General features: G+C 38.5%; 1 protein-coding gene across 1 annotated transcript in view; it reads left to right on the top strand.

The window, feature by feature from the left end:
- Window positions 1–391: 391 nt before the first annotated feature.
- Window positions 392–24,317, top strand: part of pcnt (pericentrin) — a gene marked incomplete at its 5' end in the record, with an annotated part of 36,035 nt that continues 12,109 nt past the window's right edge. Inside the window, 40 exons of the mRNA XM_079261623.1 lie at window positions 392–439; window positions 1,653–1,682; window positions 4,251–4,427; window positions 4,904–5,053; window positions 6,067–6,216; window positions 6,331–7,256; window positions 7,373–7,735; window positions 8,032–8,356; window positions 8,438–8,851; window positions 8,938–9,153; window positions 9,271–9,366; window positions 9,478–9,621; window positions 9,923–10,172; window positions 10,373–10,452; window positions 10,542–10,797; window positions 11,011–11,111; window positions 11,322–11,433; window positions 11,616–11,742; window positions 11,930–12,049; window positions 12,142–12,214; window positions 12,301–12,405; window positions 12,495–12,606; window positions 12,702–12,742; window positions 12,841–12,975; window positions 13,086–13,296; window positions 13,373–13,523; window positions 14,406–14,859; window positions 15,009–15,206; window positions 15,323–15,394; window positions 16,148–16,252; window positions 16,560–16,712; window positions 18,694–18,840; window positions 20,360–20,520; window positions 20,944–21,110; window positions 21,189–21,370; window positions 21,488–21,650; window positions 21,835–22,077; window positions 22,526–22,758; window positions 22,999–23,106; window positions 24,010–24,030. Of these exons, the coding sequence (XP_079117749.1) occupies window positions 392–439; window positions 1,653–1,682; window positions 4,251–4,427; window positions 4,904–5,053; window positions 6,067–6,216; window positions 6,331–7,256; window positions 7,373–7,735; window positions 8,032–8,356; window positions 8,438–8,851; window positions 8,938–9,153; window positions 9,271–9,366; window positions 9,478–9,621; window positions 9,923–10,172; window positions 10,373–10,452; window positions 10,542–10,797; window positions 11,011–11,111; window positions 11,322–11,433; window positions 11,616–11,742; window positions 11,930–12,049; window positions 12,142–12,214; window positions 12,301–12,405; window positions 12,495–12,606; window positions 12,702–12,742; window positions 12,841–12,975; window positions 13,086–13,296; window positions 13,373–13,523; window positions 14,406–14,859; window positions 15,009–15,206; window positions 15,323–15,394; window positions 16,148–16,252; window positions 16,560–16,712; window positions 18,694–18,840; window positions 20,360–20,520; window positions 20,944–21,110; window positions 21,189–21,370; window positions 21,488–21,650; window positions 21,835–22,077; window positions 22,526–22,758; window positions 22,999–23,106; window positions 24,010–24,030 (7,320 nt within the window). The remainder of the gene's footprint in view (window positions 440–1,652; window positions 1,683–4,250; window positions 4,428–4,903; window positions 5,054–6,066; window positions 6,217–6,330; window positions 7,257–7,372; window positions 7,736–8,031; window positions 8,357–8,437; window positions 8,852–8,937; window positions 9,154–9,270; window positions 9,367–9,477; window positions 9,622–9,922; window positions 10,173–10,372; window positions 10,453–10,541; window positions 10,798–11,010; window positions 11,112–11,321; window positions 11,434–11,615; window positions 11,743–11,929; window positions 12,050–12,141; window positions 12,215–12,300; window positions 12,406–12,494; window positions 12,607–12,701; window positions 12,743–12,840; window positions 12,976–13,085; window positions 13,297–13,372; window positions 13,524–14,405; window positions 14,860–15,008; window positions 15,207–15,322; window positions 15,395–16,147; window positions 16,253–16,559; window positions 16,713–18,693; window positions 18,841–20,359; window positions 20,521–20,943; window positions 21,111–21,188; window positions 21,371–21,487; window positions 21,651–21,834; window positions 22,078–22,525; window positions 22,759–22,998; window positions 23,107–24,009; window positions 24,031–24,317) is intronic.

The raw sequence follows: 24,317 nt of genomic DNA, 5'->3' as shown, positions 1-24,317 counted from the left end.
CATTTATCTACTATTATTGGCTACAAAAGCCGTCAATCCAAGATAGGCTCTTTGCCACTGAAATATAATTGGTCAGATAGATAATAGTTTTGGTTGGCCATGACAGGAGATACTTTCAGTTAATTTCTTTTAACGCAATTTCTATTGGCTTCTCGCATGGGAAATCACAATTTGATTGGATGTTTGATTGAAGGCACCTCAATGAGGGCGGGGTTAAAACGACTTGGCGGCCATATTGAATATTATCTGTTGACAGTTGTATCCAAAGGAGGTTCAAATTGTGTTTAAGCTAGTTTTTTGTTGTTATTTATAGGATTGAAGGTCTGCTGTGTTGGTCAGTGCTATTAGGACTTATGTCCTGTGGTTCTGACGGCTGCATTTAAACCAAGTCATGGATGAAGATGAACGGCAGAGGAAATTAGAAGCTGGGAGAGCCAAGGTTTGTTGCTAACAATTAACGCATGCTGTATTGCTAGCAGCTAGCAAACTCTTTTGTCACATCTTTGCTTTCACAAATCTAACTGCATCAACCTGAAAAGGTTCGTACCTTTTTGTTGTACGTTTTGTCTTGGTTTTTTTTTTTTTTTTTTTTTTTTGCAGGGGTCAGTCACAGGTTTTCGTCGTACTTTTCGCCTCCGATTGATTATTGTCTAAATCTAAACTACTTTTGGCTGGTCCAGTAAATCGGTTGCCATACAAGTTATTTCGAGTCCCGCAGTGATAGAAACATGTGTTTAATGTACAAATGCAAGTCAGGTTTAAATATGATATATTAAGATTATTTGCATGTTGTTGTTGTTTAACCTATCTAGTTTCGCTCTTGAGCATAATCGTGGCAGTGTGTAGGTGCTTGTTGTTTTTGTTGGGTTCATAAGTAAATTATTAAAATAAATGTAACTTACTTATACACTATTTGATGCAAATGTGCATTTGCTGTTGAGTTTATATCGTAAATTGCTCAATATAGTCATAACTTTAGTTTACAAAGCTTTTAAACGGCTGTATCCCCTAAACCAGCTAATGGAGAAGAATAGCAAAGCCTTGAAAAGGGACTACTTGAAGGTCCTGCTTGAAATGTTGGACAATAACCTATTTTTATTTAGCCTGTTCAGATAGAATGGAGTTGGAATAATAATAATAATAAAAAATAATAATAAACTGGCACAATTGCTAAGCATTATGTTGTTTTTAATGATTTTTATTCTGGGTAGTACTGCCTCCACCATAGAGGGTGGAAGGGTCACGAAATGATTTGAACATGAAAATTCAGTCACTCCACGTGTTAAATGTGGTTAAGACTGGGTGTCACAATAGCTACTGAGCAATTATAACAGAGATGGTATACCATATGGTGCAGTTTTTACCATAGTTTGAATATATGTAGTTCCACATATCTGACATGGGAGAACAGAGGGCACATTATTAATGGGACAACAGTTAAAAAAAAAATCCTGCCTTGCATAGAAAACAAGCCACATTGCTGAGAAAATAATTGCATATCAAATCAGGCCACCCGATAAAAGCAGGTAATTGAGTTTATTATGATTTAATAAATTTCTAGCTTATGGAACTCATGCAGAGAACAATAAGTTCAACAGTACAATGCACATTATTTCAAATAACTCAGCTATGATGTTTATTTCTTATGACAGAATTCTTCCAACATGCCTCGAAGCCAGTCGGTAAGTGTGAAGTGGTTGCTGGCCGAAACATGTAGCATCATGCTGGGATTATGGGTTGCTACTAGTGATTTCTATCTTTTTGTTTTTGTTTGGGTGAAGGCTTGTCACTATAATTTTGTTAATAATTACTGCGATATGTTTAAATAACCCCAGTATTTCTTATTGAACCTAATATAATCATAACATTATGTTTACATTTGTGGTGTTTTCATTAAGGTTTCACTGTTGCAGTCTTCTTGTCTGTTTCTCTGAATTCAGAAAAATGGACAGTGCACACTAATTCCCATATTTAAACATTTTCAGTTATTAGAATTCATAGTTCTTTAAGTACACATGCATTATACATGCCTTATTCTTTTAAAATACAATTTAAATGATCATATTTGTGTAATATGTGGTATGAAATGGCACAGTTGTGTTTACTGGCAGATATATCTGGGGCAGTTTCATCATCCAGACGAAATTGGTTATTGTGACAAGCTGACTGGGATATGAAATCATGACTTCATGCTTTTCTGCATCATGCTGTCATGTTTAGTGAGATGGACTTTTTGCTTAGGAAAAGAATGATGCGCTTTTGTGAGTCTTGAAAAATGAGATTATAAACATTTGCAGCCTGAGAGGAAATATGATCTGCAGCAATAATAAATAGAAATGTACCGACCTGGCATATACTGTAATTCTGGTTGCAGACCATCAGGTGGTGTACTTGGCACATGAGATTAAAGAATGTTGATTTTGTTGTGCTTGCTTGAATCTCACATGGATGGTGTTGCTATGGTAATGCAAGGCTGTCAGTTGCCTATACTGCTTACTGCATCAGAAAGCTCAGATTTATCTGCCACAATTCAGGCATGACACACACATGTATTAAATTTTCACAAAGGAAATGCTCCTTTAAACTCAATTAACATGCATTTTGTTGTTATTGCTGAAAACATAATAGCATTAAGTTGCCAATTACTACCAATTTTAACAAAAGTATGCTCCAGTTAGCTGCTTAGTCACGTCAGAGGAGGCCTTGGGGTAAACCCAACTCATCAGGCATATGTCTGTCTGGGATGTAATGTTTAGTGGCAGGCTGAGACTGAATCTGGTGATGGAGGGAGCATGGGTGGGGTCTAAAATGATTAATGAAACCAACAGCTTGAGGTGGGAACGAGTGGGACGAGTATGAAAAGGCAAATGGAATGATTTTATTTATTTTTTGATCAACCTGATTCGAGGCATAATTAATGAAAGTAGTATTCTGGTTTTTGTTTAGTACAAAACAGCCCCTACAATTTAATTTTATTCATTCGAAGAGGTATTGGCACCCACGCACACACAATTAAATTAAATCATATTATGTGACTCATTGCACAAAGCAACAAGTAGGTCTCCTGAGACCGTATATTCTTGAATTGAAGGAAGCATGCACACTGATGCTGGTTGCCACACACAGAGCTCTGTCTCCTCCTCTCTGTGCGAATGCATCTCCTAGTCTCCACCCTCTATCCTTGGTGTAGACATGTGCCATCCTCTGTAGTTTGCAGATCTGTCTGCTCTGTGCTCTCAATGTTTGCTTCAGCAGTGAGGTCTGGCAGACTGTGCTGTTGCTGGTAGACTTCAAGACTAACATTTGGACCGCAGAGCAACTGCCTTGATGAGGAAGAAATGACAGCTTTGGCCACTGGCAAGAAAGGAATCAATCAGTGACTGTCAGATATTGACAGAGAGCCCTTACAGGGTCTCTGTGGCAGTGAAAACTGCTGTACGCTTTTTTTTTTTTTTTTTTAATTTATTTTTACAAAGCTGCTTAAAGAAGAGATAGGTCAGGAGAGAGGCAGCGATTAAAGAGGGGGAGTGTGTTTCAACGAGCAATGGGCTGGACTGGATTTATACCAAAAACAATCCCTTTGGATTTTAACCTCAATAACCGCTTGATTGGGATATTTATTCATTTACGTGAAGTAACTTCTCAATTTTGTTTTTATTGATATTTGAGCATGTAATATTTTGGAGAAGATCTTCCAGGTCATTGTAAAAGTTCCAGTAAGCCAATGTGCATCTCTAGTTTGACATTGTGAAATGAAAGATGCAATGTGACAGATGCAGCTTTTTTTTATTAATTTCCTCCTTTTATCTTGCTTTGTCTTCGGGCTGCTGGGATTTTTCATGAGTCATTAAAATCTGCATTTCTCGTGGGTATGCTACAGCTCGCTGGAGGTCCAAGAATTTTTAGCTCCTTCATCCCATTTTGAACTTGTCTCGACAGGTTATGGTGTATTTTTGGAATTAATCTGGGATTTCTACTTCCTGCACTGGCTCTTTTTTCTTCCTCAGAACTGACTCATTAAAATGAGTTCCAACACTTACTCCTTTCTGCACTGCAGATCATAAACAATATATACTATTTGTCATGGTTGTACAGTGTTGTTTAGACTGTTTTAATCTCTTGATCCGATAAATCTGGACTGTAGCTCTTCTTCACCTTTGACTCCAGAGTTTCACCATGCTAGTAGTTTGGTGGTGCTCTGTGGTCCTGACCTATGTGTCCATCTACCTCTCACTGTCCTTCCTGCGCAGCTTGCTAGCTTCAGACAGAAGCGGGCGAAAAGCGACAGTGCGGGGGCGGCGAAAAAGACGCAGAAGAGGAAGGGTCAGACTGTCTCGAAGAATGACAGCTCGACGCAAGACCGTCACATAGATCCAACTCTTCCATCAGCCAATACCGTGGAGCTAAAGAGCAAGACCAAGCTTGAGGTATACCACTCATTTTCTATAGATAATCAGCCATCTGTCAGTGGTTTAATGAGAAAGCTGAAGAAATTTAATTCTTATCTTTCAGATTATTGGTTCACTTTCAGCATATTTCTATTTGTTTATTTATTTGTTTCCTTGTTTGTTTGTTTTTTACTTTTTAAAAACTCACATAGGTCTCTGTAATTGACTTCCTTTTGTTTGTGTAATTTTGTTCACACTATTCTTTAACATGTTGTCTGTGCCCCTTGTCTGATAAACATACATTAGAGAACTGGGTCACTAACCATCACAATGCCTGTAGGGCATGTTGCCATAGCAACCTGGCTAGGATTAACTAAAAACTATTTCCTGTTTTTGTATTTTTGTTTAGCAACTACATAAAATGTAATGTATATATGTGTTTACATGATTTGTTCTGATTTTTTTGTCAACATTGTTAAAATAGAAGGTATTTCCGATGTGAATTGATCCTCTAGGAGGCCCCGAAGCTGGAAAAATTAGAGGTTCAGCAGAATGAGGAGCAGAGGGATCAGCCTCCTACCTCGAAGCAAAGCCTGTCTCCTGTTGAAGACTTGGATTTGAGAGATGAGGAATTAGCTGCACTTACAGGCAAAGAGCAGCTGAAGGTATACAGCATCCATAATTTGACATTTACAGATTATTTTTTGTTTTTAGGGGAATTATTTGCTTATTTTATTGTGCATATTGAATGACAGGCTGAAAGTCCTGTTTTACAGGACATATTTGTCCTTTTGTAGTTTTGTCCTAAGGTAGTTTTTTTTCTGTCCCTTTTCTGGTTTTGCTACTAAAACCTCAACAAGGCTTGGTTGTAACTTCAAATAACTTACAAAATTACTTCAAACACTGAAACATGTCCATGAAATAATATAAAACAGTTTCATGCACATGCTGGCTTGTGTTGTATTTGGTCGGATTTGTCTTTATGCTCTGTTTACTGACAAAGACTGGAGGTCTTGTGGTGTTACAGAGTGCCTGAGCAAGAAGGTTTGTGAATTTCTGTCAACGCCAACCCATGGGGAATTTATTGGTTTCTTTCTGCTCGGCTGCTCCAATCTCATAGTGCAGTGTTGTTGGTCTAAAATATGAAATTTTAGGTGTAGAGGAAGAAGATGGGTGGCTTTGTGACATGAATGTATTTAGGCTTGACAAGTCACATGTCCATTTCAGGTTTAAGTTTTAAAGTAGTGCAGCAACATTTTTCTTATATTTAACCAGGAAGTCAATCTTATTTACTTTATTTTCATTTTGTCAGGGTTTGTTGTTTGGAATAATCAGATTGTCTGTCTTTTCTTGCTGGCCAGACAAGTGAAATATTGCTCAATTTTTGTATTTAACATCACCTCTGTAATTATTAGGTCCTACTGATTCCTTTTAATTAGACATTAAAGTTGCTGTCAAAAGAATCTTCCAGTGACAGCTGCAGTACATAAGCAGGCATGTGAACAGTCCTACTTAAGATTGCACTGGTTTCCAGTGTGAGCTTGTTGTTATGATCAACTCTTCTCTGTTGCTTTAAAGATAAATGAATGCCCTGAACTCAGTTTGTTGAACAACCTTGAGCCAAGTATTTGAGTTTGTCTTGTTTGCTTATAAAACTCTCCCATCCACTTACCTGCAGCAATTACAGCAAGCTGTTGAGAAGCGTAATGAAATAATAGCAAAACTCAGCTCCAACTTGCAAGAGGCCCTGGCGAGTAGAGACCAAGTACAGCTTGAGGCACAGTCACTTGCTGGACAGATTCAGTCACTGCAGAAACAGCTCCAACAGGTAAGTGCCTCTCAAAATGGCAGCATTTCAGGATTATTTTAGTCCATTACAGCAAGTGCACCTCTATGTTCTCTGCCATTTTTTAAAATTTATGTATGCATTTTCCTCATACAGACCAGTGTAGAGTTTCAACGAATCAAAGGCCAATCGGCAGCAGAAGTGCTCAGCTTTAGACAGCATCGCCATGGCTGTTCCTCTCAAGATACAAACATCAGTCATGCAGAGACATCATCAGATGGATCAGGAAATGCAAGTCCCTGCTCTCAGATAGGTTCTGAGGGCTGCAGCACTGACAGTATCACAGAAATAGACGCTGTTGTGCACAAGCTGAGGTTGGAACTCGAAGAAGAAAGGAAGAAGAGCGAGCTTGTATGTGCTGAACTAGCAGAGGAGATGAAGAAAAATGAACATGTGCTTTATTTACTAGAGAAAGAGAAACAAGGAAGGGAAGAGGAGCGTAATGAAAGGGAAATACAGCTGCAAAACCTTCAAAGCCAGCTACACCAAGTCCAGTCTCAGTGTCTTGCAATGCAGCAGTACAAAGAGGAGAAAGAGAAGCTTAACAGAGAAGTGTTGGAGCTCAGGAAAAGACTTCAGGAGGAGGAAGATTCGGGAAGGAGGTATAGTGATGAGGTTGCCAGCTCTGTCCTCCATCTTCAGAGTCTTGAAGAAGAAAGACAGAGACAGGAGGAAGAGATGAAGAGGCTAAAAGAGGAGAACAGAGATGAGGTTGAGCGTGTCAGGCAACTGTTAAATGAGAGGGAGCGGGAGCTTAAGAAGAGGGAAGAAGAGGTAGAAGGACTTAAAGCGTCTAAAAACCATCAGAATCGAGCAAAAGCTGGCTTTAGCTCTAATAGATTGGAAATAGATGAAGCCAATCTAGAAAGTGGACCTGATCAGGGCGTGATGAGTCCATCGCTGTCCAAAGACGCTCTGATGGAGCGTTACTTGTCTTCTGCGCCCCTTGCAAACTCTCAGTCTTCAGTGGTGAACCAAAGCTTTGATCGATGCACTCAGCTGGACTTATCTGCAGACTGCAGGTGAGATATTATATCATTGAGTGTCTTTATGGGTTTTAGTTTTCTTTTTTTGAATTATTATTACAATTTACCTTACAGATTAGTAATTAAAGCTCCCATTTTGTGTCTCTCCACAGTTTTGAGCTGAACAGTGAAGTATTTGGAGAGTCTGCAGACCAGCCTCTACTATCAATTTCCAACCGTCCTTCACAAGAAAATGACGACATCCAGAACATGACCAGCTCACAGTATTTTGCACCAGAAACTGATGATTCCAGTTCCCAGTCTCTTTCCCAGTGGCTTCAAAACTCAGCTTCTGGTGAAATGGGGTTCAGTAGAGTGTCGGAGCAGCATTTGCAGGAGATAGACTTGGAGAAAGAGCTGCTAAATCAACAGTGTGGGGAACTCCGTGATGAGCTGGCTCTTAAGGAACGTGAATTGGGTGTGTTGAAAGAAGAAGTCGTCAAAAGTGCAGAAGAGCTGGATGAGGCAAGGGACAGGTACTGAGGCTGATTATGTAATCATGTGAAAAACAAAGTGCATCCCTTTTCCATTTCTAAAATTTTATACATTAGGACAAAGGAAATGTAAAACCTTAGAATAAAATGTATTCACACTAACGGTACAGTTTTAAGACAAACAAAACAACAGGTCTGGTCAGTGTTTATGAACACATTTAAAAGTTTATCCCTCTTCTATTGCAGCAGGTGGGGCAACAAAAAATGGCTTCAGCTTGTCACAGTATTACATCTGAGAAATAAAACCTATATTTTGTTTCAATGATCCTTCTGTTTAGGTGGGCGCAAGTAACAGAAGACCTCCGGCAAGCTCTTTTGGAACTTGAGGAAGAGAAAGAAAAGAGGAGACATATTGAGGAGCAGATGAACTTGACAACTCATGAGCAAGTTAACTTTAAAAACCAAGTTGGTGCCTTATGCGAGGAAAGTGTAAAGGAAAATGCCATAGAGACTGAATGCAATGCAGACCCCTCTCTGCTCATCTCTTCTACTTTTCCATCACAAGATGAAGATAAATTGGCAGGAGATATAAAGGACATAGAGACATATTCTGCCAAAGCAAGCCCAAAACAAAGAGATGATAGCCAAATCCTAACATTACAGGTAAGTCTCTGTGTTCACACCGTAATAAGTGACCTTATATAACACACCTTAATAACCTTCCTCTTGTCTTCCTTTCTCAAGGGTCACTGCTCAAAGCTCATATCAGAGCTAGAGGAGACAAAAGTTGAACACAAAACAACTTTAGCCCTGTTAAGTCAAAAGACAATTGAGTTTGAAACTGTGCTGAAAGAGCTTGAAACAACGCGTGCACAGTTTCTACATGTCCAAACCGAAGTGGAAAGACTGCAACAAGATCTTGCAAAGAGCTGTGACAGCCTGGACTGGGCTGAAAAAGAGAAAAATGAACTGGAATCCCAGATCTCCTGTCTGAGACAAACCCTGGTCCGTTTGGAAGAAGTCCAGACTCAGTCTGTGAAGCAGAGGGAGGTGGACATGAGAAAAGAACAGATGGATGAACAGATAAAAAAGATGGAACAAGTTCTAGCGGAGGAACTTGAACAGTTTGAGCACATGCTGAAAGCCAAGGATGCTGAGGTGAGACGTGACCTGATAACATTATTTTTCTGTTTTGAATAACCCATGGCCAGCCATTAACATGTTCTACAACACAATTTTAACAGTTAGCTGAAGAGAGAGAAAAATGGGAAGTGGAGAAACAAGAAAAGGAAAAGCTCCTTGATGTGACTCGTCGATTGGAGGAGCAGATGAAGGACAAGGAAGAGGAGGTTAAGGCCCTCCTTGATAAGCAGAATCTACTCGTGAAGGAGGCGATAGAAAAACTGGAGACTTCTCACCAGCAGGAGATAAAAGACCTAAAAGAGAAACATCGTCAAGAGGTGAGATTTACAGACTCTGCAGCTGAAAACAGGTTCTTAATAAATAATAATATTACCAAGAGGATTGTGCAACCCTACCATGTTTGTGTGACAAGTCTATCCTGCATGAATGCCTAGATATCTGAGTTGAATTCTCACCTGGAGACTGAGGTCCTGAAGCTACAGGTCAGTATGGAGGATGAACAAAAGCGACAGATCAGCTTGATCAAACAGGTACAAGGCATTCATTGTCATGTACATTTTTATAAATATGTGTTCCCATTTTTACCATTTTCTGGATAATTTTTCTTCTTTCTTTTTTCTTTTCCTTTGTTCCTCCCCCAGGTAAATGAACGTGAACATGCGAGAATGATATCAGAACTGACTGCCAAACATAATGAAGAGCTAGATCGGCTGAGAACAGAGGTGTCCTTGGAGCTGAGAGAGAGCTTGGAGGCAGCTCACCAAGCTGAGATGCAGCAGGCTCAAGTATATTATATACAAACGCATATTCTAGCATCTTTAGGCACAAAATGTTGCAGAATATCACTTATTCCTCATTCCTTTTCCCTGACCTTTTATCATTCTTGGTAGCCTTTGGTAGTTTCTGTAACTTCTCTGATTTTAAATGGTATCGTTTTTTTACTGTAAGTTGTTAAAAACGGTATGAAGGAAAATCGTGACCAGAGTTTAACAGTAGGATACAACCCTCCTTTACTGCACAGTTTGTGATGATTATATCAAGACAAATGTCTCACATTAACTACAGTCTGTATTTCATCATGTTTAGGCCCAGAAGACCTTGGAGTTTGAAGCCTTGCGTCTGAGCTTAACACCAGTGCACGTGTCTCAGCTGGAATACTCTCATGTAAACCTGCAGCAGGAGCAAGAATCTGCTCTTAGCCAGACTTCTCTAAAGGAAACATTTACCCACAAAAATTCATTTCTGCAAGCCCCTCATTTGCCTGATGTGGACCAGATCAAATGGCAGAGTCACAAGCAGCAGGAGAGACAGTATGAGCTGCACCAACAAGAGATTGGTGAGTTCAGACAAGATTGCTTCACAGTTCAGTGGTTTATTATTTTATTTTCTTTCACGCTAGCTCCCTTGATTCACTCGACTTATCCAGCATTAGGGTTGTGAATCACCCTCATTATTTAGTATTCTGTTAAATGAAAACAAAGCAAGATGACAGATATGTAACCCAAGACCTGGCGAATCATGTTTGTTTATGTTCAGATGATTTGAAGCAGCAGTGGGAGAGGTGCATTGCTCAGGAAAGGGCTTTAATGGATGAAAAGCAAACTAAAGAGATGCAAGTAAGACTGAAGTTGTTTTTACCCAAATTTCCCATTTTATCACTTTAGTTGTTTGATTTAAATAGTAATAAATATTCCTTTTTTTTTAGGCTTTAAGAGTGCAACTGGAAACGGAGGCTGAGGCAAGCCTTAAAAGCTCTCTCTCAGAGATTCAGAGCTGTCTCACTGCCACCCAGGCAGAGCTCACAGACACCAGCAAAGCTCTAGCTGAAGCCAAAACAGCCTTATTCCAGACACAGTCAGAGCTCCAGGAGACAAAGGAGAGACTGGAAGAACTCCAAACTTCCAGTAAGGAGCAGACTCAGGAGCTTAAAAAAGCCGCAGCTGACAGAGATGCTGCTGTCTGTAAGTAGCATCCCACAGGTTGTTCTCCATGGTCCACAAAGATGAAAGGCTTCCTGAAAGACCTCAGTAAATTTAGGCACTTTTCAGTGCTTCATCAAATATCAGTCATTTTGTTCAGCAGTTTGTTTCAAGTTTTGGTCATTTGTATTTGACATAATTCTTGCAAACATGATTAAATTCATAAAACTTGTAAATGCTTTGCCTCCTGATCAGATTCTATGCAGGAGTTGGCTTGTAGTCACAAGACGGCGCTGCAGGAAAAAGAGCAGCAAGTACTCCACCTTGAGGAGAAAGAGCAGCAACTGCAGCAAGAGGTTGGTTTCATCTTTTCTGTAACATCAATTTAAGTTGTAGCTTCTTTGCTAAAAATGAAATTATTTCCTGCCTTTTGAACAGTTTTCTGTTGATATTTGGGAGATTTTTTGTTTTTAATCAGTGTACATAAATTGTGGCCATAGCATTTAAAATATTCTTTTGAAAATTGTGATGCATCCTGATTTGAATTTCAAAACCTTGTCAACTAGGTTATCCATCTGGAGGAGGAGAAGGCCTTGCTTAAACAGAGCTCAGAACAGGAAGTAGGTCAGCTGTGGACCCAGCTGGAGAGCATGAGGACCAGTCGTCAAGAGCTTGGAGGTGAGATTAATACACCAGCTTGACATCTGTTTGACTGGGGGTGGTTTGGTAGCTGTATGTGTTTTTCCATCAGCAGTATTCATTCAAATATTCAGCTAATATATTTAAGATGATTCACATGTGTTGTGTAAAGGATAAATTGTGTCTTGGGAATAATTTTTCTGTGTCTGATTTTCTAACAGAGCTTAAGGAGCAGCTACTGGCTCGCTCCTCCCGCGTCGATGACATTGAGCACCTGAAGACGGAGTTTAATGAACAAAAGCAAGAGATCAAAGAGCAAAATGAGGCTGAACTGGAAAACCTGAGGAGGTATGAGTGCATAAGTAGACACTTAGGCTCATTTAATTTCAAGAATAAAATGAAGTGCTTTATTCCACTGGGAAGTTGGAAAATGTCATCGATTTTTTTCAGTTTGCTGTTTAAGACAAACTGTTCTGCATTTTGATCACTTTTAAAATGGTTTCCTTTCATATATTCTCACCTTGCATGTCCTTAGGTATTTTGAAAAGCGCCTGCGTGCAACAGAGGAAAGCTATAAAGAAGAAATAGCTCTGCTCCAACTGAAGTTAGTAGAAGGAGCTTTGGAAGAATCTTTGCTTAAAACTACAGATGACAGGTATATCAGCTGGTTTCATGTGACAGGAAATTTCTGAAGTGGAATGTTTTTATTAAATGTCTTTTAAAATATGGTTTTGGGCTCTGTTTCAGTTATTTGTCTCAAGTTCAATCCAAGGAGGACAAAGATGTTGCTTCTAGCAGTGCCCAACTTGAGAAACAGAAGGTAAGAGTTGCACACATATAGCCTTTTTTTTTCAATTTAGAACATTGTTTGGTTTTAAAGCTAAATGCTTTAAATCTTTTATCCAGGAAATTATGGACACTTTAAGGCTTCAGCTGGAGGAAAAACATGCCATGGACCTTTCTGATCTTCAGTCATCTTTGACTCTTTCTTTTAAAGAAGAGTTGGAGCAGGTCAGCTTTGATCATTGAGTTATTGGCCCACCGAACCTGAGCCCTTTTTTTTACTTACAGGCTTTTTTTTTTCATTACTCGTTTATCAGGTGCGCTCAGACCTCACTGACCGTTACTATGGAGAACTGGAGGACATGAAGGCTCGTCATGTCCTGGAATTGGACAAACTCAAAGCCAAACTTTCTGACAGTCATCTTTTAGGTACCTCATCGATTCACTTTTGTGATGTAACTTAAACTTTCCATTTTATATTTGAAAGTTAACTTCGAGAAAACAACTTTTTAAATGTGTTTCAGACCTTACCAGGGTGCGTTTGGAGGCAGCAAGGCAGGTTGAGGTGTGGAAAATGAACTTGAAAAAAGTTATGGACCTGTAATTCAGTGCTTTTGATGACTAAAAAAAAAAAAAAACTTCTTTTTTTTTTTTATTCATCAGGCTGAGGTAGAACAGAGGATGTGGTGTGTCTCAGAGGAACTGCACACAAGGATGACAATCATCCAGTCCCTGGGTAACAGACAGACTTCTCTGAGTAAACAGCATGAGGCAGAGATGCAGTTGAAGACTCAACAGGTAAATACCATATTTACCAAAGTGCAGTCAAAAAACATGTAATCATACTGTGCGGGATGTTTGCCCCAAGTTATTAAACTTTTTCAACTTTAAAAAATGATCTTCTGCAGGTTGCCATTCTTGAGGAAACTCTAAAACAAGAACGGGAGGAGTTGCAGGAGAACATAAAGAAGCTGAAAGAAGAGCTAGAAGAGAAGCATGAAAGTGAGATCTTTGCACTGAGGTCCAACTTTGAGAAAGAGAGGACACACCTTGAAAAGGCACTTCAAGATGAGAAGGATAAGTTAAAGTCCTTGCAGGATGCTCTGGATAACAATGAAAGTAAGCATGTCTGGAAGACCTGCATTATTTATATGTTTAATTTAAATCAGTTTCTGAAGAGGGGTTTGTCTTTTAGGCCCACAGGTGTTGCTGGTGAGGCAGAGGTTAGAGGCTCAGCATGACAGTGAACTGCAAAAAGCAAAAGACTGCATGTCTGCTGAAATCAAGGAGCTTACTGTTTTATTACAGGAGCAAAGTGATGAGAAACTCCAACGAGCCCAACTGAGGTGAAAACCAAAGCAGAGTTCATACAACAGTTTTTATTGTCATCCCATTATGTTTTTCACACAACACAGCTTTGTTATCTTGTATTGAGGAATTTTAATTTCTTGTACAATTAAATTATGTAGCTGATTTTTGGCCAAGTGTGTAAATGATCAAGATTTTTGGTCAGGTTTATTCTATGATATTGCACATCAGAAGCTTTGTAATCTTCGTTTTAGGACACGTCATAGTTTAACTACACTTATCCAAACTACACAGTTGAGGTTATACTGTAAAAGGATATTTTTTTGTTACTCCATTTTCATGGAATGATGCCTCTTAACTTAGAGCATGTGATGTTAGCCCCAACTTTTTTAGTTTTATGAAAATTTTTCAAATCCACAGTGTGGATGTTTGACTCAAAGATTAAACTTTCATAAACTTGTTTAATTTCAATAAATGCTAGAAAATAACCATACCTACATTTTCATAATTAGGGAAATGCGTAAAAGTATAATGATTTGATTATTATTGTATCATAAAAATGTTTTAAATGTATTTACAGCCTAGAAGAGAGCCACCGTCCTGCAGGTTTTCATTGTGTTCCTACTTCAACATACCTGCCTCAAATTAATGAGTTGCTGTGCAGAACTTCATAGGCTGTTGGATCTGTTTCATTTTAGTCAGATGTGTTGGAGTAGGAGAAAACCTGCAGGACTGCAGCTCTCATTGAATCAGAGTGAGGAACCCTGGGCTAGAAAGCCACTTACAGTCCTGGTCTAATGATGTAAATAGAGAACATCTACTCCCCTTAGTTACTGAGGACATAATTTATACTTGTTTTAAACTTTGACAAATCTTGGTTTTAATTGATTCAAGTTTTTGCACACATTTTGTGTGTTCAGGTTCCAAGAGGAGAAGGCCTCCTTGGAGCAGCAGTTGGCCCGAAAATATGACATTTCTGTGTCAGAGTTAAAGAACAAACACGAAGCTGAAATGGAGCATGAGAGAACAACACTACTGAATAAACACAACCAAGAGATGGACACACTCACTGCCAAACACAAAGCACAACTTGATTCACTCAGTGCCAGTCACAGAGAGCAGCTTGTAGCTATGGCTGCTGAGATTGAAACTAAGCATAACACGGAGTTTGTCGCCTTGAAAGATGCCCTCAACTCCAAATGTAAGGAGGACCTTCAGAGTCTGGAAGCGGTTCTTCAGGAGACGTGTCGAGCACAGTTGGAAGCTTTAGAAGCAGAACTGACTCGCAAACACCAGGAAGAGAAGGACGAATTGGAAAAGAGGATGTTGGGTAATATGGACACTTTGGAGGCAACTTACCTGAAAGAAGTGCAAGTAAGGAAAAATAAGCATAAAAGTAAAATATAACGATCTATTTTTAGTTAATCATCAAAAGTATTTTAAAAATACAAAATACACCCTTTGATTATTTTTCTCAAGTTGTAAAAACTCTTCAATTAATGTGTTAATCTCCTTAATCTCAGGCTCTGCGAGATGAAATTGTTCAACTTGAGGAGAGGCACCAGCAAGACCTGATTTGCCAGAATTCTGAACACAAACAACTAATGGAGCGTCACTCGGCCGAGCAGCTGTCAGTCAGGGAGGAACTGAGGAAAGAGCTGGCGAAGGTACATATGGAGAAGTTTAGATCCATGGCAGCTGAGCTAAGCCATGTTCACAAGGTGAGAGATTCAGATTCCCAATAAAATCCAATTTGGTAAAATTGTTTTTCAAAGCATAAATTAAAATAAATGTGAAAAATTGACATGAACTTTCTCACTATGTGTTGCTCTTTTAGATTGAATTGGCTGCTCAAAAAGAGGCCTTAGATACTGAACACTGCAAAGCCTTGGAAACACTCAAGAAGCAGGTACCTACACAGTTGTTTCTGCATTACAGTTGATTTTCTGATACATGTTTGTGACACTAGTATGAAAACTAGCTTTTCTTTTTACTTATTAAAAGCGAAAGAGCAGAAAAACAGGTATTGAATTCACAGATGGAGTGATTGCAAAGTATGATTTTTGCTAATCAAGTTTTATTTTATTAAATTAAATTAAATTGACTAAAGATGAAAGAATTACTTTTATTAGTCAGAGTTGCTCAGCATGCTCCAGCCTTTGAAGTCATCCTGATAGCTCTTACTGAATGTCCTGTTTGCTAGATTTAAATCCAGGGGTGACAGAGCTTTCCCTGTTGCTGCTTAGAAGCTGTGGAATATCCTTCCTTATCACATCAGAGCTGCTCAGTCTGTCTCTGAACTTAAGTATCTCCTTAAAACCCACTTTTTTCTGCTTATTATTGATTCATTTTAAATTTTGAAGTGTTTGTTGTTTTATTGTTCAGCACTTTGGGCAGCAACTGTTGCAAATAAATGTGCTGTACAAATAAACCTGAACTTGTATACAAACCTTTATGGTGCAGGATTACACTATTAAGAGTTTACCACTATTCAGAGTTTTTAAAGACTTGCTAGTTGAATTTAACCCTTTGTTTCAGCTTCGAATCATAATTGTATTTTTATCAGCTTCTAATGTGATGCTTGGATGTTCAAAAGATGAACAATTTCCATGGTTTAAGACGAATATGTTACGCCAGCAATGAATTTAATTCCTCCTTTCAGGTTTTGGAACTAGAGCAGCAACACAGCTGTGCTCTGCAGGAGCTCTCGCACACCTACACTACTGAAAAAGAGCATCTTATAGAGCAACACCAACTCCAGCTTCAGGTTTGTGTTACACTTGGGTGATTATGATGGAACATTTGTTGTTCTGTGTAATAATATCCGAACACCTGGATTATGACCTGCAAGTTGCCTTTAATGCCTGCTGCCAGATTTCTCATGTTGGTGGCTATTAGGAGCCATTAGAGAAGGGATTACATTGAATCATAGTTCATCCTCTGTAATGGTGTCTTTGTTTAGCGAGATGGTGTATGTATTTAGTTTTTTTCCCCCTTTTTTAAAAACACTACATTTGCAACCATTGTACCAACTGCAAATAGTGGTATTAAAGAAATGCATGTTTCTGCTGTAGGAGCTGAAGGGAACCTCTGCGCGGGAACTGGAGGCTTGTCGCAGGGAAATTGAAGAGGAGTCTTCGAGGCAACGGCAACATTTCCTAGAAGAGGCGGAGCTCCTTAAAGTTCAATCAGAAGAACGACTACAAGACAGGATAAATCACCTTAAAGTAAGAGAGAATAAAAAGATGTTTAGCTCAGATGTCACTTTGATTAATATATTAACGTCTGCATTGCCACTGGATCACCAGCGATCCAGTAGTACCCTTTATCACCATCTAGTGTTAATGAAGAGGTTAATTGTTTTTGCATGTAAACTGGCTCACAAAAGGATTCTTAACAATATAGGTGGAAATGAGGTGCCTTGGTAGTCTGTGCTTTCTGCGTGCTAGTTCACATATCCATGGTATCAGATATCACATTCTTTTAAAACTGTCATTTGCACAATCTAAGTGGAGTGAAATCTTTGGCAAATAAACTTGCCTTTGCTGTCATACTGCATATTTTACACCTATTTTCAAAGACCATCTCAATTCATCGGCACTAATGTTGGGAGGTCATTCATATCCTATGGATAAATGGTGGTTAACAGAGAAGCAAGGTCAAAAAAATACATTTGTTGCTATTTAGCTTTTATTCAGACTACATGCAAAAGCCTGAGGTGCTTGTGCTGATATGGTTTTTGTTTTTTGCTGAACATGACGCTGTTTTTAATGACCAGACGTATACCCTTAAGTTTCACCTGTCCAAAAGACGTTGTTCCTAAAGGTCCAGTGATTGTTTGAATTCAGCTTTATCCATCCATCCATCCATTTTCTGCTGCTTATCCGGGGTCGGGTTGCGAGAGCAGCAGCCTAACTGACTCATCAATACAAAGAACACTGTTTCGCAGATCATGTTCATTAAAGCAAAATTCAATGAACATGATCTGAGTAACAGTGTTCTTCTTTTTATTGATGAGTCAGTTAGCAAACATTTACTCATGAGGCCTGTAGAAATGTGCTTTAGCCTATTGTAGGTTCTCTGAGAAGTGCATGGTATGATCTTGGGGTGAACTTCCTTAAATGTCACCTCGTGGTACGAGAATGGTAAATGTGTTCAATTTTGGGGATTCCATGTTGTTTGGGAAAACATCTCCATTACCCTTCCCTGATTGATGCGTAGCAACAATAGCCTGTCAGACATCTTTGCAAATGTCTTTTCTGGTTTGTCAACACAAGTGAAATTGTTTTATAACACACCTGTGAGCTGAATACTATAGTTAGGTGATCTGCTGGAAGTCCTGCTTTTACCTATATTGTCACACTTGCTGTTGATTAACTAACAAGTGTGTTTAATAAACAGCAGCGGACTGCTAGTTGACCTCTTAACTCCAGTGGAAGTAGTTCGGATGAACTTGGTTTTTTTTATACATTTCTTTTGCGTTTTTGGCTTTTTTTTTCTTTTTCTTTTTTTTTTTAAATAAGGGCTCCATGTCCCATGTTCCTCTCACATTGTGAGAAGTCTACTTTCTATTTTACATAAATGTATTTAAAGGGAAAAAACAGAACATTAATGATGGAATAATGATTTCAGACTGTTTATTTATTTTTACATGTTGTGTGTTTATTTGCTTCAGAGTGTTTGTTAAAAACATTATGTAATAGTGGTGGATTATTTCGAGCTGCTGCGTGTGTGTGAGTGAGTGAGTTAGCGGGGGCAATGCTCTCCCTAAGCTCCAGTTGCACCAGTTCAGTCGGAGGGATAGTTCCCTTGGACTCTCTCCCACTTGAGCTTTATTCAAACCCAGTTTTCCGTAATCCACCATCATATACGTAGAAGTGTTGAAGTCCGTCTGTCTCTGAATTCTCAATCTGTGCTTGTGCGCTGTGCTCGTGTTTCTCTTGCTGCCATCTGAATAGTGACTAAATGGGATGGATATAAGCTTTTTATCCTCTGATGCAGAAGGTTTTAAGGCAGAAGGTTTTTTTTTTTTCCCCTACAGATATTTAGCATTTGACCATCTGCAATGTTAAAGCCAGTCGTCAGCTATAAGATAGTGAGCATGTCAGAAATCTGAGGGCTGTACAAACCTACAGTTGTCTGCAGCTTTATTCTCTTTCGGTCTCCATCTCTTCTATTCATGTTTCCACATCACTGGTTTTTTTGAAGACGGAATTTGAAGAGCAGAAGGAGGTGGAGCTTGACCAGCTCAGGCGGAGCTTCACATCAGAACAACAGGAAAAGGAACAAAGCTACACAGACAAGATGAGCCAGCTCACTGCCCAGCTACAGCAACTAGATGCTGTGGTGGCACAGGTACTGGACACACACCTCCATTCAAATTCCTTATGTTTCACCTTTTGTTGAATATAGAAAGTAGCAACAAGAAAGCCCTGCATATGATTTTACATCTTGTCAAACTTTGTGGAAGTTTAAGATATTATATATTGATGAAGTGATTTTGAATGATGTAATTTGGGTCAATTAAAAAAAGACAGTCCTGTGAAAACCGAAGGCCATCAGCAGAGTTCTTGGTTTTAAGAGTAGAAGAACATTTCTGCACATCAGAGAATCCTTAATCTAGATTTTCTTCTTAATATTACATCAGATTACATCTTGTAAAAGACATAAGAATATTTACAAGCTGCTGAGAAGTCTTGGATGTATATGGATGCTGTAGAGTACTTTTTTTTTTTTATAATCTAAGCAAAAACATGGAATTCTTTTTAAACATTAAGTTTTTTTAAATTGATTTTTAACTTTTAGTTAAACATTTATCTTTAATATTATCTCAAGAAAAGTTGGAATTATCTTTACTATTACTTCACTATTTCAAAATGTATTTTATTTATTTATTTTTTTTATTTAAACGGTTGAGATGGTAAAAAGATTAATTGATATGTTTTGTGGGATTTGTTTACTTGCATGTTCTTGGTTCCTAACAGAGTTTTTTTTTTTTTTTTACCCAGAGCACTACATTTCTGTTTCAAAAGGTTTCTGATTGCATATGGCTGACTTAAGTAGTGTAGTAGTTTTACAAACATTTCCTACTGATTCTGTACATCTGTGTTCATTGTGGTAACAGTCAGGGACAGAAAGGTCTGTCATCTTTGATGTATTTGTTTCCATGGCACCTGTCTACCTTGACTCTTTGTAGTGAGATGATTAACATGTACTCATGTCTCCATGACAGTGGCGTAAAGAGCTTAAAGGGAGTTTGGGAAGGGGCTGTTGCCATGGCAATGGTATTGTTTTGTTGAGTCAGGTAGATGCTAGAGAGGGGTTTGTTGCGAGGGAGATGTAAAAACAGTGAAGACATGGTGGTGTCAGAGAGGGGGAAAGAAGAAGCACAATCAGTGAAGGTAAGACGATGACTACAGATATAGAGATAATTTTATTTTACTTTTTCTTTATTCAAACATCCAGCAGTTAGTTTGGATCACTGCTCTACTGACTTTGCTCTTTAGTGAAGTTCTAGTGCCATGGATGCCTGTTCGTGCGTGCGTGTGTGTGTGTATGTGTGTGTGTGTGTGTATATATGTGTGTGTGTGTGTGTGTGTGTGTGTGTGTGCGTGTGCATCGACACACACAAAATGTGTTTTAGAAAATGTATTTTAGGCGCAATAGCCATTTTACCATTTTTTTGTGCAAGCCTTTGATATTTTAATATTCAGGATTGAATATTGTGTCATGCCTTAGATATACATAGGTTGGTTTTAGAATTGGTCTGAATAGGTGAGAAAAATAGAGGTGAATTATTCGTTTTGTCTGATATTATTGTATTTAACAAGGTCGCACTGTGTGGTATTTTTTTTTTTTTTTTTTTTTCCCCCAGCTGAGAGCAGAGGTTGATTGTCTTCAGGGTGAGTTGCAAGGAAAGCGTGTTGAAATGGAGACCCTGGACACACTCCTTCAACGAAGGGAGCGAGAAACTCAGGAGGGGGGAAACCTTCTAAAGATGCTGACTGATGACTTGCAGACTGCTAAAGTGGAAAAGTAAGTTATCCTTCTTATTAGATTTTATTGTGTGCGTGTTTACGTGTGTCTTTCATATAGGTGGCTTTTTAAAAGAATGTTTGTTTTGGTGAGAAATAAATTAAGTTAGTCAGTTCTGAACATTTAGCTGTGAACCTAATGTTGAATTTGTCTAAGTTTTGTCTAAGAATTTGTATAAATTAAAAAAAAATTTTTTTCAGATTATAGGTTTTGATTATACGCTTGATATATTTATATTTTATAATAAACCTTTTGCTCTTTTCAGTATTTAGCAATAATGTTGATTTCTGCTACATTAAAAATACAAAAATTTACATATCCTGTGGTTTGTTTTTTTTTTAAGTTAGTCAAAAGTCTCTAACATCATGAATTTACCTTTTTAAAGTTTCTGTGAATGTCTGATTTTAACTTCTGTTTCCCTAGATCCAAACTTCACCATGCAAATGAAAAGTTGGGTAAGGTGCTGATGGAGATGTTGCGCAGTGTCGTAGCAACAGAGGAACTGATTGGACAAAAGATCAGGACCAAAACATTAGAAGAGGCTACTCTTCCAGGGATCTTACCAGGGAAAAAAGATCTCCAAGAATCAGGTCTGTTGACCTCAGATTATAATATTGAAGAAAAGGTCAATTTTTGTTTATGAATTCTGACTTAACTTTTTCTTTCAGGTATCTCAGTTGCAAATTTGTCAGCTGACGACTCTGAGCTGACCCAGCTGCTCTGTGAGAGTCTGCTGCTTTCAGATACTCAGATCAGTCCTGGGGGAGAAGAGTCGGCTCTAAATGCTTGTAGCAGGCTACGTAACGCAGTAGACGCAGTCCTGGATCTGCTCAACCAGGCCAATACACAAGTAAAGAATCGACCTTTACTGATACTTCAGCAATCCTACATGAATGTCTGACTATTTTTTTCAGTCTTTTCAGTCTTTTCTGTCAAATTATTGTGGGTTGTTGTCATTTTAATTCAGCTGGAGCAGACTCGCAATGTCCATCTTTCTCTGGAAGAAAAATTCTCCCAAGGCAGAGAAGACTCAGCCCACATCCTTGAGCAGCACAAACTCCTATTGGAGCAGCTTGATCAGGAAGCCAAGCAGAAAAGTCACCTCCAGCTAGAGCTTCACAAAGCAGAGGGTGAGCATTAGATTGTGTTTTGTTCATTTCTCCAAGTGAACTAATATCCTGCTGCCATTGATTGTGAGTGTGTGATTCCTTTTGCCTCGACTTCAAATGTAAGACTTGCACTAAAGTTTGAACTTTAACACTGCTCTGTTATGAGAATGTCAAATACATAAGTTTCACATAAACTGATGTTTAGGGCTTCTGGAGGGATACATAGCTGAAAAAGCTGCACTAGAAGACTCTCTGCAACAGAAAGAAATTCAAGAGGAAAGGCTTGTTGAGGAGCTGGAGGACCTCAAAATGAAGTTGCACAAGATGGAGGGCCTCACTGCAGAGCTGGACTGCCTCAGAGCAAAGCATCAGGAGCTCAGTGAGGAGCACACAATTCTCCTGCGCCAGAAGGAGCATCTTTCCACTGGACTTGGGGAGAGGGAGAAAGGTGAGCAAAGTGTGCTTAATGTCTTGTCTGTGCATGCAATTGTACATGACCTCTTTGAGAGAGCTTGACCATATGTTGATGTAATATCTCTGCTCAGATGTGCCTTTTCTCCGTAGGCTATTGGCTCATTTTAGATCCTGACTCAGGTTTGTGGGTCAGAGTATGAGTGTGAATGATGGGGGTGGGTGGAGATGAATTTGCAGTGCTGTGTGAGGTTGCCGTTTGACAGTGGCAGTAGCTTTTAGGAAATCTTATCGGAGTGCTGTGTCATTCTTTTATTTTTTTTATGCAAATTCTATGTAATTGTGAGTATTTAACATCTCCTGAGATTTCTCCTTTAAAATAACTCTTCAAGTTGTACCGACAAAATTGAAATTATTCTAAAAACATTTAATTTTTTTTCCAAAATAATTTCTTTATATATTCTTTTCTCCTTTTTTACTTTCAGCTTTGCTAGCAGAAACGGAGCGTTTGACCCAAGATAGGCTGGACTTGCAGCGGCAGGCAGAGAAGAACCACAAATCTCTGTCACTGCGCCTCAGGACCTTGGAGAGGGAGCTTGAAGAGCAGGAAACTAAGGGCCTGGAGACAGAGCTGCATCACAAAACCCACACTGATGACCTCGACCAGCGTGTGCAGGCACTGGAGAAACAGCTGAAACATAACAGGCAGTTTATAGAGGTGACTTTTCATGCATTTATTTGTTTTTTAAAATTTTATTCTCTAAAATTCTAAGTAAAACCATTGATTTCATTGTAATTTGTTACAAATTACCAAATTGTTATTTGCTGATGAGCATTTCATGGAGCTCTTTATATATCTTCCATTATTATTTGTTTAACTTTTTAAAGCAATCCCAGTATCATTCTGCTGTTAAATGCAGCAGACAGTCTTCCATATCATTTACTCTGACATGTACAGGAGCAGGCTGTGGAGCGTGAACATGAGCGAGATGAGTTCCAGCAGGAAATCCGCAGGCTTGAGGCTCAGTTACGACAGACAACTAATGTGGATAACAAAGGACAAAGGGTGAGAACCATTAACTTCATAAAATGTCTGGATAAAGTAAATGTGAATGTCACCATTTTACTGTTCATTAATATTACCCACCTGAATCGCAAAGCACTGTCTTTGTAGAACACATGGCTGTGTTTGTAGCTGATGCAATCTGGTTTTGTTTTATTGCTTATGCAAGAAAACATCTGTTGGAATTCAACCAGAGGTCAGCATGTGGAGTGCAATTTAATTGAATTGCAGAGTAATGTACAGAAAGCTGAGATTACAAATGGGGAAACAGGTCACTTTCATTTTTTTTTGTCTCCGTAACACCTGATCTGTAAGGCAGGATCTTATCATTGCAAGTGCTTTTATCAGTCACTCCGTTGAAACACTTGGATATTTAAACCTTTAAAAAAAAAAGGTAAAGAGTGTTATATAATCTTTGAGGATATAAAATCACTTTTAAAAAATGGATACTTTTATCTAAAATAACAAAAGTTATGCTGGTCAGTATGTGGTCAGTATTAATAGTTTATAGTTTATTGATTATAAGTGATTGATTGGTGTGTGGAAATCAGTATGGTTCTATAATTTCATAGACCAGCATGCAGAGGTATTTTGTATTTCTAACGAGGAGTACGATCATGGCCGTTTGCTCAGTAAAGGGTTACATTTATTAATACTTTATGAAAACATTGGATGTGTTGCACTAGGTTTGTCTGTGAGGTTTTATATATTAGCTGGGATTTTTCTTTTCATTTTGTGTTTTTTTTTTTTTTTCCCCTTCAGGGTTTGCTAACTCTATTATAAATTGGTTAAGTGAAGCATGCGTAGTACTGCTAACAGAAATGAAAGTAACTATTTCATTGTTTGTTTGCCACTGAGTCTGACTGTTGCCATGTGTTTATTCCTGTGCTGAATGGATTGCTGTAGTTTGAGGACTTAAACCTGCAGGTATGAAACTTGGTTGTAGCACATTTCTCATAGTTCCTAATAATTCTTGTGCATGATATGTATTTATTTATTATCTACTTTTTAAAAGTGTTTATCATAATTAATTTTCTTTCCAGTCTCATCCATTTCCCTGCATTCATTTGCTGATTTTTCACATTTCATTTGTCTTTCATTTCCACATCATTGCTCTCTAGAATGGCTTAATTTATGTGTTTGGCTGCAGATTGGAATGGCTTCTCTTTTAAATTTGTAGATTCTTAGTTGCAAACCTACCTTTTCTTCCTGAA

The sequence above is a fragment of the Telmatherina bonti genome (genome assembly GCF_933228915.1).
Source record: "Telmatherina bonti genome assembly, chromosome: 22".
In the NCBI taxonomy this organism is placed as follows: Eukaryota; Metazoa; Chordata; class Actinopteri; order Atheriniformes; family Telmatherinidae; genus Telmatherina; species Telmatherina bonti.
This window is presented reverse-complemented; position numbering and strand designations above follow the sequence as displayed.